Below are 12,932 nucleotides of genomic sequence, written 5' to 3'. Positions count from 1 at the left end.
AATTGGGCAAAAAAGCATTGGGCTGCAATGGTTCGTGAATGGCTGAGCGGAAAGTTTCAGGATACTAGCGTGATGAATAAGGCAAACAATAAGAAGCACCCCACTCCATACGCAGCTGGTACGGGGAATTTTGCTTACCATCGAGATTTAGTATCAATACTTAATTATTTAGGGTTCTTTTTCTTTTTTATAAACAATGAACTTATTTTTGTAAATTAAAACATTATTTTATTTTTACAGGCTGAGCAACAAGAAAAGTTTTTTACTGATGTGTGGAAGGACACACACTTCAATTCTAAAAAAAATTCATTGGTCAATGAAGGGATGCGTACTATGCACGTATGTATACTTCTCATTTTTAAATGAATTATGCATAGTTAATTTATATATATATATGTGTGTGTGTGTGTGTGAGCGCGCGCGCTAATTTCATAGTTGATGTGACTTGTCTTTAGTGTAATTTATGAAGAAATGCAGAGAATCAAGGCTAGTGCTGGTTCGGTGTCTGATGGCGCTGCCAATGACATCGAGCTTGATAGGCAGGCATTCCTTCAGGTAGTGGGACATCCTAAACATGGTAGGGTTCTCGGGTTCGGATCGAGCCCTAAGGCTTCATTAGGTATTGGGTCGCAACGAACTACCTGCACCCAGAATGAGCGATAAAGGGTTTAGTCCCAAATGAAAACTCTAAATGCCGAGATGAATGAAGGAATGGAGGCAATGAGGGACGAGATGCATGCTCATGCATAGGCTCAGTGCATGCCATATTACAATAAATGAGAATTGCACAGATAGTTGTTCGAAAATATAGACATATGTTTGTTTATTTTCTTGATGACTTGTGGTTCTCTTATATGTGGTTCTCATTTTCAATTGAACTCTCTCTCAAAATACACTACTATGTTTGGGTGCCTAGGATTTGTTAATTGGTGTTTATTCGCTAATAGTAATACATTACTAATTTTCAATTGAATTCTTTCTAAAATCACTTCATTCATCGCATTTTTTTTTCAAGCCAACAAATCGTCAAGGAGAAAATGTTGATGATGGAGAAGATGGTGACAGAGAAGATGTTGATGGAGAAGATATTGACTGAGAGTATGAGGAGTACTAGGAATCATAATATATATACATGAATAATGACTTGGTTTTTTGTTTTTTGAAGTTTTGAGGGATGTTGGGTGTATATTTTTTTGATTAGTAATTTGGGGTTAGGCAGACCCCCACCAGAATTTATTCAAAAGAAAAATGATTACATACGGTTATAAACGGCTCCAGAGGAGTCTTCCAGAAGGATTACATTCAATTCATGAGGAATAACAGAAGGGGGGATTGGAAGACCCTTACAAGGGCAAGAGATCTTAGATAAGAAATCAGCAGCCCTGTTTCCTTCTTGCCAAATATGAGTAATAGACCAGTTGTCAAAACCAGAAAGGCGCTCCGCAAGATGTTCAAGATCAGGCATTTTCTTCCAAGGACATGGAGAGGAGTTTTGGACCACTTTGACAGCTGTCAAGGAATCTGATTCTATCCAAAGATTTTTTATGTTCATAGATTCAGCAAGGAGAACGCCGTTGATTATAGCATCAATCTCGAGGAGATGAATGGGAGCTGGAGCACAATTCAGTGAGAACATAGCAGAAGACAGGCCCATGTCGTTCCTGAGGATGCCCCCAATTCCTCCATCGTCACCAGTTAAAGATGCATCTGTGTTTAGCTTGCTGAACAGAGAAGAAGGGGGGATCCAGGAGCAAGTCTTTGGAGATGCTGAATTATGGAAAAGAGGGATGTTCCATAGGCGAGTAATTCTAATATTTTCATCGGATAAAGAATCATCAAGTTTGAGAAACAGAATTCTGTCTCTCGCTGCGGAGAGGATTGATTTCAGAATGTAATGCTTGTGCTTCTTCTGATTTTCATGCACTCTTCGGTTCCTTTCGAGCCAGATGAAGTGGATTGTAGCTGTGAATAGGATTCGGGCGAGGGTTGCAGTTTGGCCTTTCATTTTGAATTTGCCTCTGATCCAATCTTCTTCCTCACCGATGGATTTTTTTTTGCTTCTTCCGATTGGAGATGCACCAAAGAATTTGCTGCCAGATCCAGGCGGAGTAGCTGCATGAAAAGAAAAGGTGATTGTGGGACTCAGAATCCACATTACAAAGAGAGCAGAGAGTATCTCTCAAAGGACCTTGGAAGGAAAGCCTATCTCTAGTGCTAAGCTTCCCTTGGATGGCTAACCAAGAGGTAGTACTGAACTTGGGAATATGCCCAGGGAACCAAATAGACGAGGACCAATTTTGATGATGGTGTTTGGTTCTTATGGTGTTCCAAGCACTGGAGAGGGAAAAGAGCCCATTTGAGTCAGGTTTCCAAATAACTTTGGAAGGCAGCTTTGAAGTGAGGAGGGCGGAATCAGTGAGAGCTTTAAGCTCAGAGAAGTGAGGTAAGAGTTGGATCATATTCCACCACCCCTTCTCAAAGGTCTCCTGGATGGTGGCATTTGGAGGAATGAAATTTATTATGGAGCCAAAGGAGGGTTGGGAAGTAATAGGGCCATTTGGGAGCCAAGGATCAGACCAGAATTTCAGATTAGAGGTTGGACTAACAAGGTAGCAGGTGTGAGGCATTGCAAGGGATCAAGCTTTGACAATACTCCGGGCGGCCTAGGAGGGGCTGCAAGGCATCGGCAAGCTCCAGATGCTCCTGTTCCTGATGTATTTGAGATTGAACCATTTCACCCAAGGAGTACTGTTCCTAATCAAAATGTTCCACAATTGTTTCATTTGAGCGGCTCTGTTGAGGTCGAATAGGCTCCTGATTCCCAAACCCCCCTCTTTCTTAGGCTTACAAATTGCATCCCAAGAGATATTGTGGTAATTTTTCTTCCCAAAAGAAATCCCTGAGAATTTTCTCAATTTTCTCCAGAGTATTTGAGGGAATGTGAAACGCAGCCGACCAGAAAACCTGGTAGGAGGTGAGAACCGATCTTATCAGCTCAGCTCTCCCAGCTCTAGATAGGGTGTTATTGGACTAAGAGGATATTCTGCATCTGACTTTGTCAATGATTGGCTGACAGTCAAGAGAGGTAAGTCTAGAGGTTATGAGGGGGAGCCCAAGGAATTTGATGAGGAAGGATCCCTCACCAATCTTTAGGATATTGCAAATGGCTCTCTTGGAATTTCTTTCAACACCTGAGAAGAATATTTCACTCTTAGCAGGATTAAAATCGAGCCCAGAGCATTCCTTGAAGAGATTTAGGCAGTTTATGATTCCGGAAGCAACAGAGGGGGAGGGATTTGCAAAGATCATAACATCATCTGCGAAGAAAGTGTGGGAGATAGAGAGATCTTTGCGACAAAAGGGGTGTATGGACATGACTACAATTAACTTTTTACTTTAATATTGATGGGTGTACGGACATTGCTGCGATCAACTTGGCTACAAGTAAAAAATTAATTGTAGCCATGTCCATATACCCAACACCCTTTAAAACTCCAAAACATAAAAAAAATCACTATTCATATATATATATATATATATATATATATATATATATATATATATATATATATATATATATATGAGGGCAGTGTTCCTGCGCAGCTGCTCAGTTAGCTTAACTGAGCAGCTGCCCCAAAAACTCATGTGGCCACATTTTGGGTGGGATCCAAAGCATTCATTTGATGGGCCCTTTCATGGGTAGGGTGTCCACCAAAAATCAGCTCCATTGGATCACCTTAGGGTGTCCATTTGTGGGGCAAAAAATGGACAGATTTGTGGAGAAACAGTATTTGTCCATTTTTGGCCCCACAAATGGACACCCATTGGTGATCCAATGGAGCTGATTTTTGGTACACACCCAATCCATGGAAGGGCCCATCAAATGAATGCTTTGAATCACCCAAAAAATATGGGGCCACATGAGTTTTTTGGGGCAGCTGCTCAGTTAAGCTAACTGAGCAGCTGCGCAGGAACACTTTGCTCTATATATATATATATATATATATATATATATATATATATATATATATATAATTCTTAGTACTCATTATCTCCGCCAACATCTTCTCCATCACCATCTTCTCCATCATCAACATTTTCTCCTTACCGAGTTGTTGGCTTAAAAAAAAATGCGAGGAATGAAGTATTTTTAGAGAGAATTCAATTGAAAATGAGTAGTGTATTATTATTAGCGAATAAACACCAATTAACAAATCCTAGTCACCCAAACATAGTACTGTATTTTGAGAGAGTTCAATTGAAAATGAGAACCACATATATGAGAACCACAAGCCATCAACAAAATAAACAAATATATATCTATGTTTTTGAACAACTACATGTACCATTCCCATTGATTGTAATATGGCCTGCACCGAGCCTATACCTGAGCTTGCATCTCGTCCCTCATTGCCTGCATTCCTTAATTCATCTCGCCCTTTAGAGCTTCCATTTGGGACTCAAACCTTTGTCGCTTATTCTCGGTGTAGGTAATTCGTTGCGACCCAAAAACTAATGAAGCCTTAGAGCCTAATTCTCACCTGAGAACCCTACCATGTTTAGGAAGTCTCCTACCTAAAGGAATGCCTGCCTATCAAGCTCAATGTCATTGGCAGTGCCCTCAGACACCGAATCAACACTAGCCTTGATTCTCTGCATTTCTTTATAAATTACATTAAAGACAAGTCACATCAAAAATGAAATTAGCGCGCGAGCACACACACACACACACACACACACACACACACACACACACACACACACACACACATATATATATATATATATATATATATATATATATATATATATATATATATATATATATATGGAGTTTCTATATGGTGGCCAACCGTCCACCAATAAGGGCAGAGAGAAAAAACTCTCCCCCTTGATTTTTGATCCAAGTCGAACCCCCTTTTTTTACTTTCCCCTGGGGGTTGATATTTTCTGAAACAAGAGCAAATGCTTGTGTAATGGACACATGGATGGCGTGGATGGATCATCCAAATGGACGCGTGGGTTGAATCCTTGTTCACATGCTTTTTAGCATAAAATTTCATGTGGGACCATGGCATATCTTGAATGGTATTCATGTCAAGTCTTTTACGACAAGAAAGTGCAGAATATAGCAAGTGCATAATATTACAAGCAAGTTGGCATTCACGTTGCTACATCTTATTATTAGGAAGTCTTTTATTTAGACATTTCCTTCTTAATCCATTAGCATATAGGAACTTTCCATTTATTATCATTATCTTAGAAATAGGATTTTTTATTTCAAGCATGTAGTTGCCTAAGCAACAATAGCAATAGTAAGTTGCCTAGCCCAGTGTCTTCCTTTCCTATTTCCTTTTCTTGCCTTCTCTGTTTGGAGAGTGGTTTATCTTGTAATGACATGAGGAAAAGAATGGACAGCCGATATTGATTTTGTGAGACCTTTATAGTGCAACGTTTGGCACATTCACACTATTGTGTGTTGTGAAGGAGTTCCCTCCTAAAACGTGGATTGGCATTCTAGCCCCACGATTCCTTTTAGCATTTCCCTTTGATTGATTTTCTTTCTTTGTCAATTGCGCATGGTTACGCCGTTAGTTGGTATCAGAGCTAAGGATGCCGCCACAACGTCGTACACGACGTTTGGAGGAGATCGCCACCCCTCCAAGATCCCAACCCGATCTAACTATGGAGAACGATCAACTTCGATGGCAAGTAGAAGATTTGACGCAAATGATTATGCTACTCGAAGCCCGCATCCAGGAGGACGATGCTTCTGGATCCGAGGGTGTCTTCGAGAATCCACTTCATGACCAAGTTCCGCGGAGAGGACCACAGACACAATACGAAGATAGGAGTATGGATTTTCGCCGATGGGAGATGGGTTTCAGGATTGAAATGCCCGAATTCTATGGCGGCCTTCAACCTGAAGATTTCATCGATTGGTTGCAAACCGTGGAGCGGATCTTTGATTTAAAAGATGTTCCTGAAGATCGAAAGGTGAAACTAGTCGCAATCAAATTGCGTGGTCGAGCATCTTCCTGGTGGGAACAACTCAAAGTGAATCGCGAATGACGAGGAAAGCCCAAAATTGTCGAGTGGGAGAAGATGAAGAAGGAGATGAAGGAGACATTCCTCCCCTTCAACTACATGCAGACGATCTATGATAGCCTTCAAAATTTGAAACAAGGGAGTCGTTCTGTGGTGGATTACATGAATGACTTCTATCAACTCATCACTAGGGCGATTTGATGGAGACTGAAGAACAACAAGCCTCACGCTACATTGGCGGCTTGCGGCAAAACATCTAAGACTTGCTTGCCCTCCATTCACTTTGGATGGTGGAGGAAGCCTATCCGTGGGCTATTGCAGTAGAAAAACAATTAGCTAGAAGAGGAACTGGGTTTGGAGGATCGTGGGACGGTAAGCCGCGATCACCCCAAGAGGTGATCTCATTCAATCCACAACCCGACCAGCGAATGGTGACATGAGACAACAAACTACCCACCCCTTCCAAGGCGCTACGACCGATTCTGGAAGTAAGTGGAACAATTTTGGCCCAAGCAATCGTGCTCAAACGGCGAGATCGGGCCGTCGTTTTCGATGCAATGAGCCAGGCCATCATGCATCAGAATGTCGCGCCAAAGCCAAACAATTGATGATTGGGGCGCAGGAGATGCAGACTTTGGTGACGTTGGCGATGCTATTTTTGATGAAGAAGGAGATGAGCTTGAAGGAGATGAGCTTGTCTATGGAGATACGGGAGAGGCCTTGATGATTCGCAAGACCCTCTTGGTTCCCAAATGCGATAGTGATGAAGATTGGCTCCGTATCAACATATTTGGCACAACTTGTACCATTGGTAAATATTCGCCCCACCTCGATGATTGTCCCACAATTAATTTGGAGATTAATGAAGGCTTCTTTCTGCCTCAACTCCTCCTATTCGATGAGTATCTCGAAGGTGCGCTTTCTAGCTATATCAAGTCACACCGCTCACCAAAGAATGCCAGATTACCATCACGTTGGAAGTATTTGATTCTTTTGAAAGGGTTTCAGTTCGATGTATGGGGGAGATGTCCCTTTGCTATGGCCGCCCAAATCCTTAATCCCCACATTAGCAACAACATGGAACTAAACTCGTTGCCAAGTTCTTTTCAGGAAGACGAGTCATGTTTGGTGCAGGAGAATACAAACTCGAGGTCGAGTTTCCTTCAAGTGGGGGTGATTGATGCAGGAGCAAATGCTTGTGTAACGGACACACGGATGGCGTGGATGGATCATCCAAACGGACGCGTGGGATGAATCCTTGATCACATGCTTTTTAGCATAAAATTTCATGTGGGACCATGGCGTATCTTGAACGGCATTCACGTAAAGTCTTTCATTACCAGAAAGTGCATAATATAGCAAGCGCATAATATTACAAGCAAGTTGGCATTCACGTTGCTACATCTTATTATTAGGAAGTCTTTTATTTAGACATTTCCTTCTTAATCCATTAGCATATATGAACTTTCCATTTATTATCAATATCTTAGAAATAGGATTTTTTATTTCAAGCATGAAGTTGCCTAAGCAACAATAGCAATAGTAAGTTGCCTAGCCTAGTGTCTTCGTTTCCTATTTCCTTTTCTTGCCTTCTCTGTTTGGAGAGTGGTTTATCTTGTAATGACATGAGCAAAAGAATGGACAGACGATATTGATTTTGTGAGACTTTTATAGTGCAACGTTTGGCACATTCACACTATTGTATGTTGTGAAGGAGTTCCCTCGTAAAACGTGGATTGACATTCTAGCCCCATGATTCCTTTTAGTATTTCCCTTTGATTGAATTTCTTTCTTTGTCGATTGCACGTGGTTGCGCCATTATTTTCTCTCTCCGCCCTTTATATGTAAAGGGCGACCGCCATATAATTTCTCTACACACACACATATATATATATATATATATATATATATATATATATATATATATATATATATATATATATATATATATATATATATATTTATTTATTTATTAATTAACTATGCATAATTCATTTAACTACGCATCCCTTCATTAACCCAGGATTTTTTTTGGAATTGAAGTGCGTGTCCTTCCTCACATTAGTAAAAACTTTCCTCATTGCTTAACCTGTAAAAATAAAATAATGCTTTATTTTACAAAAACAAGTTCATTGTTTATAAATAATTAAGTATGGATATCAAATCTCGATGGTAAGCAAAATTCCTCGTCACAGTTGTGTGTGGAGTAGGGCCCTTCTCACAGTTTGCCTTATTCGTTGCACTAGTCTCCTGAAACTTGCCACTCATCCATTCGCGAACCATTGCAGCCAAATGCTCTTTCTCCCAATCGAGAAGGTCCGCTATACGATCAACGAAGGACTTTTATTTTTCAAAACAATTATTGCGTCCACGGGACATCGCATCTTTTACCCTCATTGGCATTATTAGATCCCACGCATCAAGCACATCATTTTTCGTTACTTCTTCTGATAAAAATATGAATTTCTCCGTGAGGCACTCAAACATCACATATCTGTCTTCATCAGGTATTTGTTTCCATGTGATATATGGGCTCCTAAGGTGCCTCTTAAATATGCATGTCATCTCTCGTCCACATGATTTGTTCAAGAACCTAAGATAGAACCCAACATCAGAGGTTTACACCATATCTTTTTTTATTTATTTATAATTGAGGTTCAAAACATATCATTTAATTACATAAGTAACAATTAACAAACAAAATAAAAGAGCAATACACACATGTATATGTAAAAGCTAAAATTATTTACGTCCTATCTTTGATTATAACCAATTCTAATGTCGAACCGCGTGCCTTTCTCTTCCCCACACCTCTACCTTCATTCTTTTGCGACGGTACATAACCTATTTTCATTGTTAATTTAGAAAAAGAGGTAAATTACATTTAGAGGAAAAAATTAGTAAGCTTAACAAAGTTGTTTTTGTAGCTTACTTGTTTTTATCCTCTGGATGTAATTTTGACCCATTTTCTAGAAAAAAAATCCGTTTTTTTATAAGTTACGTTAGACAACTATTTTTGTCCGTCAGGCATAGAACCGAATGCCTCTAAAGGCTCGAAACGTGCATAAGCAGAAGCATCAAGGGTGCAATTAGCGTTCGCATATGAGGACCCAGTAATTCCTTCTGGCAAGGTTAAGGGGTGGGGTGTACTAGATGGTAGAAGCCTAGTAGTGGTAGTGGTGGTGGTAGTAGTAGGTAGAGGCATAGAAGTAGTAACTACATCCGAACCTCTCACCTTTCGTTTAACTGGGGTCTTGACATTCCTTGGAAACACTGCATCGACAGCTATTGAAAGGTGATAGTTGTTAAATATAAATAAACTCCATTAATATTGCAAATAATTAATATTGATGTATAAAATTAATAATAGCAGTTGATGATTTTTCAGAGGTGGCTAATATGGGAATTTCTGTGGCACCCACTTACACATAGCAATGATTATATTCATTCAAATAGTTGGATAAATTTAGTGCATTAAAACTACATATCCACCTCGAATTCAACTGCACAACCAAGAGCTAAATAATTCATAAACTAAAACAAGAAAATAAAATCAGACTACCCATATTTATAGTACGCTAAGTAGAACCAATTCACCATATATTGAATTGAATATATATATATATATATATACACACACACATACACACATACACATGTACAATACTGACAATTAATCCAATAATATGTCATCAATATCATCATTAATAAAGTCATTTTTGATACTAGTATCATTATCAATGAAGTTATTTTTGCTCTCACTATCATTTTTTACGTTTCACAACATTAATGTCATCATCAACAACTCGTTACTCCACATCATTTCTACTCCAAGTGAGCTCATCATCATCGTTTTCTCTAGATAAGTCAATTGAAGGCAACACATCTTGCTCATCCTCTTGATATGGCTCATCCTCTTCCACCTGAGAAGACTCCACATCATTTGGAGGCAAATCATAAATGCTTTTTGGTTTTGAGTGAACCACTGCACTCCAATACGTGCCTTTTATTCCTTTTTCATAAAAAACTTATGTAACCTGTGATGATAGCACAAAAGGCTCATTAGGATACATTGCTTGTGAGATATTGACAATTATGATACCATGTCGATCTCTCTTAACTTCGCGGCCTTGAATAGCATTCCACCAATTACAATTAAAAAGAAGTACACGATTCCGTTCTAAATAATGAAGTTCAACCACATCTACAAGTTGTCCATAATAGACTATTTTCTCACCACTATCAGTTCTTCTTTTACCACCACTACTATTTTGGGTTCTTTTGCCCCTTTCATAGTCCTTGGTGTGAAATTGAAACCGCCAACATCACATGCCTTATAACATGTTACATACTTATTGGGACCTCGAGCTAGTGAAAACATATGATTATCAACTTCTCCTGTCCTACCTTCGTACAATTGCGTAACCAATTCAAACAAGGCAACGATGATTAATACCTAAATGAAATACTACATGCATGGCCATACATATACAGCATGATGCACACTTACATGATCTTCAAACCAGTTAATGACATTTTTTTTATGTCTCTCATCAACATTCTCTATCATGACTTTCCTCCCACATTGTTGTTGTTGGAGTATGTCCTTGTGCTCTCTGCATAGATAACGACATGTTGAATATATAAAGGGAGTTAAATCTAACGAATTAGTCTTATTGAACAAATTTTGCGGCCTCGTCACAATTTTCTAGCAATAAAGTCTCGTGCCTTGTACTCCTCGTTGCTTAGCTCGTGCGGTGTTAATTTCCTAAATCCACGACCGGACTATGTCAATACAGACAACTATCCTCTAGAGTTTACCACACCTCCATGGTAAATTCGCTCCTCTCGTTTTAACCTTCTTTCTACTCGGTGCCGATACCTTGAGCAAAATGTTAGATATTCATCCGAGAGGTATCCTTTTGCAGTGGAACCCTTTGGACGAGCTTTATTTCGAACACTGTTCATAAGGGTCCGAAAAATACCTAATTAAGAAAGATTTTGCATCAATTAAAAAAATGCTGACAATTTTAATTTATATATAATTGAAAATACAATGTTATGTTACCTCTCAATAGGATACATCCACTGAAATTGCACCGGCTCACCGACTTTGGCTTCCCAAGCTAAGTGAATGGGCAAGTGCACCATAACATCAAAAAACGATGGTGGGAAGATTCTTTCTAGCTTGCATAGGGTTAGCGCAATCTGATTCTTAAGTTGCTTCTACTCTTGAACTTGCAATGTTTTGGAGTATAAATCTTTGAAGAATGTGTTAAATTCTATCAATGCCTCAGATACATTCTACCCCAAGATCTCACGAATTGTGAGCGGAAGTATTCTCTCCAATAAAACATGATAATCGTGAGTCTTCAGGCCAGAAAGCTTCCCCTCACTAACACAATGGGATATAGTTAAGGAGTCTCCATCTGGGACCTTCAAGTCCCTCATCCATGCACATCTATCCTTAGTCTCTTTACTTGACAAAGTATATCTTGCCGTAGGCAATTTTATCTTTCCATTTGCTTGACGTTTGGGGGGGGGGGGGGGGGGGGGGGGTGGGGGGTGGTGGTGGTGGTTTAGGCCTTATATTCATCTCACCTAAGTCGAGTCGGGTTGATAAAGTGTCTTTTAATTTACCGTCAATGTTCATTAAGGTCCAAAGAATATTGTCACAGACATTTTTCTCAATATGCCTTACATCCAAATTGTGGGGCAATAAAAAAGTTTTTCAATATGGCAAATTGATGAGCACATTTATGTGTGAATTATAGGTAGGAAAATCATGCATATTTTATGTTTAGAGCGGTACTACTATGGTATTTTTCTTTGTTTTTGTGTTTCAAGTTGTTTTCTGGATTTCCACGAAAATATAGCTAATGAGATGGAGTTTCAAGCTAAGTCGAGTCGGGTTGATAAAGTGTCTTTTAATTTACCGTCAATGTTCATTAAGGTCCAAAGAATATTGTCACAGACATTTTTCTCAATATGCCTTACATCCAAATTGTGGGGCAATAAAAAGGTTTTTCAATATGGCAAATTGATGAGCACATTTATGTGTGAATTATAGGTAGGAAAATTATGCATATTTTATGTTTAGAGCGGTACTACTATGGTATTTTTCTTTGTTTTTGTGTTTCAAGTTGTTTTCTAGATTTCCACCTAAAATATAGCTAATGACATGGAGTTTCAAGGGAAAAACCAAAGCTTGGAAAACATGGATAAAAAATAAGAGTGTACTTCGACCATGGTGGTGGACCCACAATGATTTAGTACATGGCGCAAATCTAACAGGGTGGTGCCAATATCAATTTGCAGCTACAACTAAAATAATTCAAAGATTCTATGTTGACCGAATGGAAGAAGGGCCTACAATGTTTGGAAAATTTATTTTAGAATTAAAAATTAAAATTTAGTGGATATGGGGGGTTCGTCCAATTAAAAAATGTGGCCCATCATTTGGAGGGTTTGGATCATCTTATGCTTGCGATATGGAAGCGATTTGTGGGGCACGGTTGATTCAAGTTGTGGCCTGTCGATTTGAATACTTAGGATCACCCCCTGAAGATGATTTGAGAGCGCAACCCATTCATCCCAAGGTCCACTAAATGTACGGTTTAGATCATACTATAGCATGGATTGTGGGGTGCAATCAATTTATATTGTCGTCCATTTATGTGGTGGCCCATTAAATTGTACGGCTCAAATCAATCTACAAAACTTCTGTAGGGGATGACCAGTTTACGCCCTTTAATTGGATGGTTAGGATTGCCCCATGTAAATGACACAACCCATGAATGTGATAGTTCATCAAATGGACGGTTGGATCATCTCATGATGCCCAACACACACTCTCTCATATTTGAAAGAAAAGTGGGTTTCGG

At 39.3% G+C, this 12,932-nt stretch overlaps 1 protein-coding gene across 1 annotated transcript; it reads right to left on the bottom strand.

The window, feature by feature from the left end:
* Positions 1 to 1,252: 1,252 nt before the first annotated feature.
* Positions 1,253 to 2,627, bottom strand: LOC143883115 (uncharacterized). Its single transcript, XM_077386474.1, has 2 exons — positions 2,189 to 2,627; positions 1,253 to 2,112 (listed from the first exon to the last, which is right to left on the bottom strand). Exons 1-2 carry the CDS (start codon positions 2,625 to 2,627, stop codon positions 1,253 to 1,255), a joined length of 1,299 nt encoding a protein of 432 aa, XP_077242589.1.
* Between the last annotated feature and the right edge of the window lie 10,305 nt (positions 2,628 to 12,932).

Source organism: Tasmannia lanceolata, unplaced genomic scaffold (assembly GCF_043159265.1).
Source record: "Tasmannia lanceolata isolate RefF3 unplaced genomic scaffold, GAP_Taslan_0.1 ptg000008l, whole genome shotgun sequence".
Lineage (NCBI taxonomy): Eukaryota > Viridiplantae > Streptophyta > Magnoliopsida > Canellales > Winteraceae > Tasmannia > Tasmannia lanceolata.
The sequence above is the reverse complement of the archived record's forward strand: the minus strand, read 5'-3'. Positions and strand labels throughout refer to the sequence as shown.

What these genes read in the sequence shown, in the direction of transcription:
- LOC143883115 (XM_077386474.1), bottom strand. Translation starts at nt 2,627, where the DNA reads ATGCCTCACACCTGCTACCTTGTTAGTCCAACCTCTAATCTGAAATTC. An exon ending in AGATAGGCTTTCCTTCCAAG is followed by an intron (nt 2,113 to 2,188) that starts GTCCTTTGAGAG and finishes CTTTTCATGCAG; the next exon opens with CTACTCCGCCTGGATCTGGC.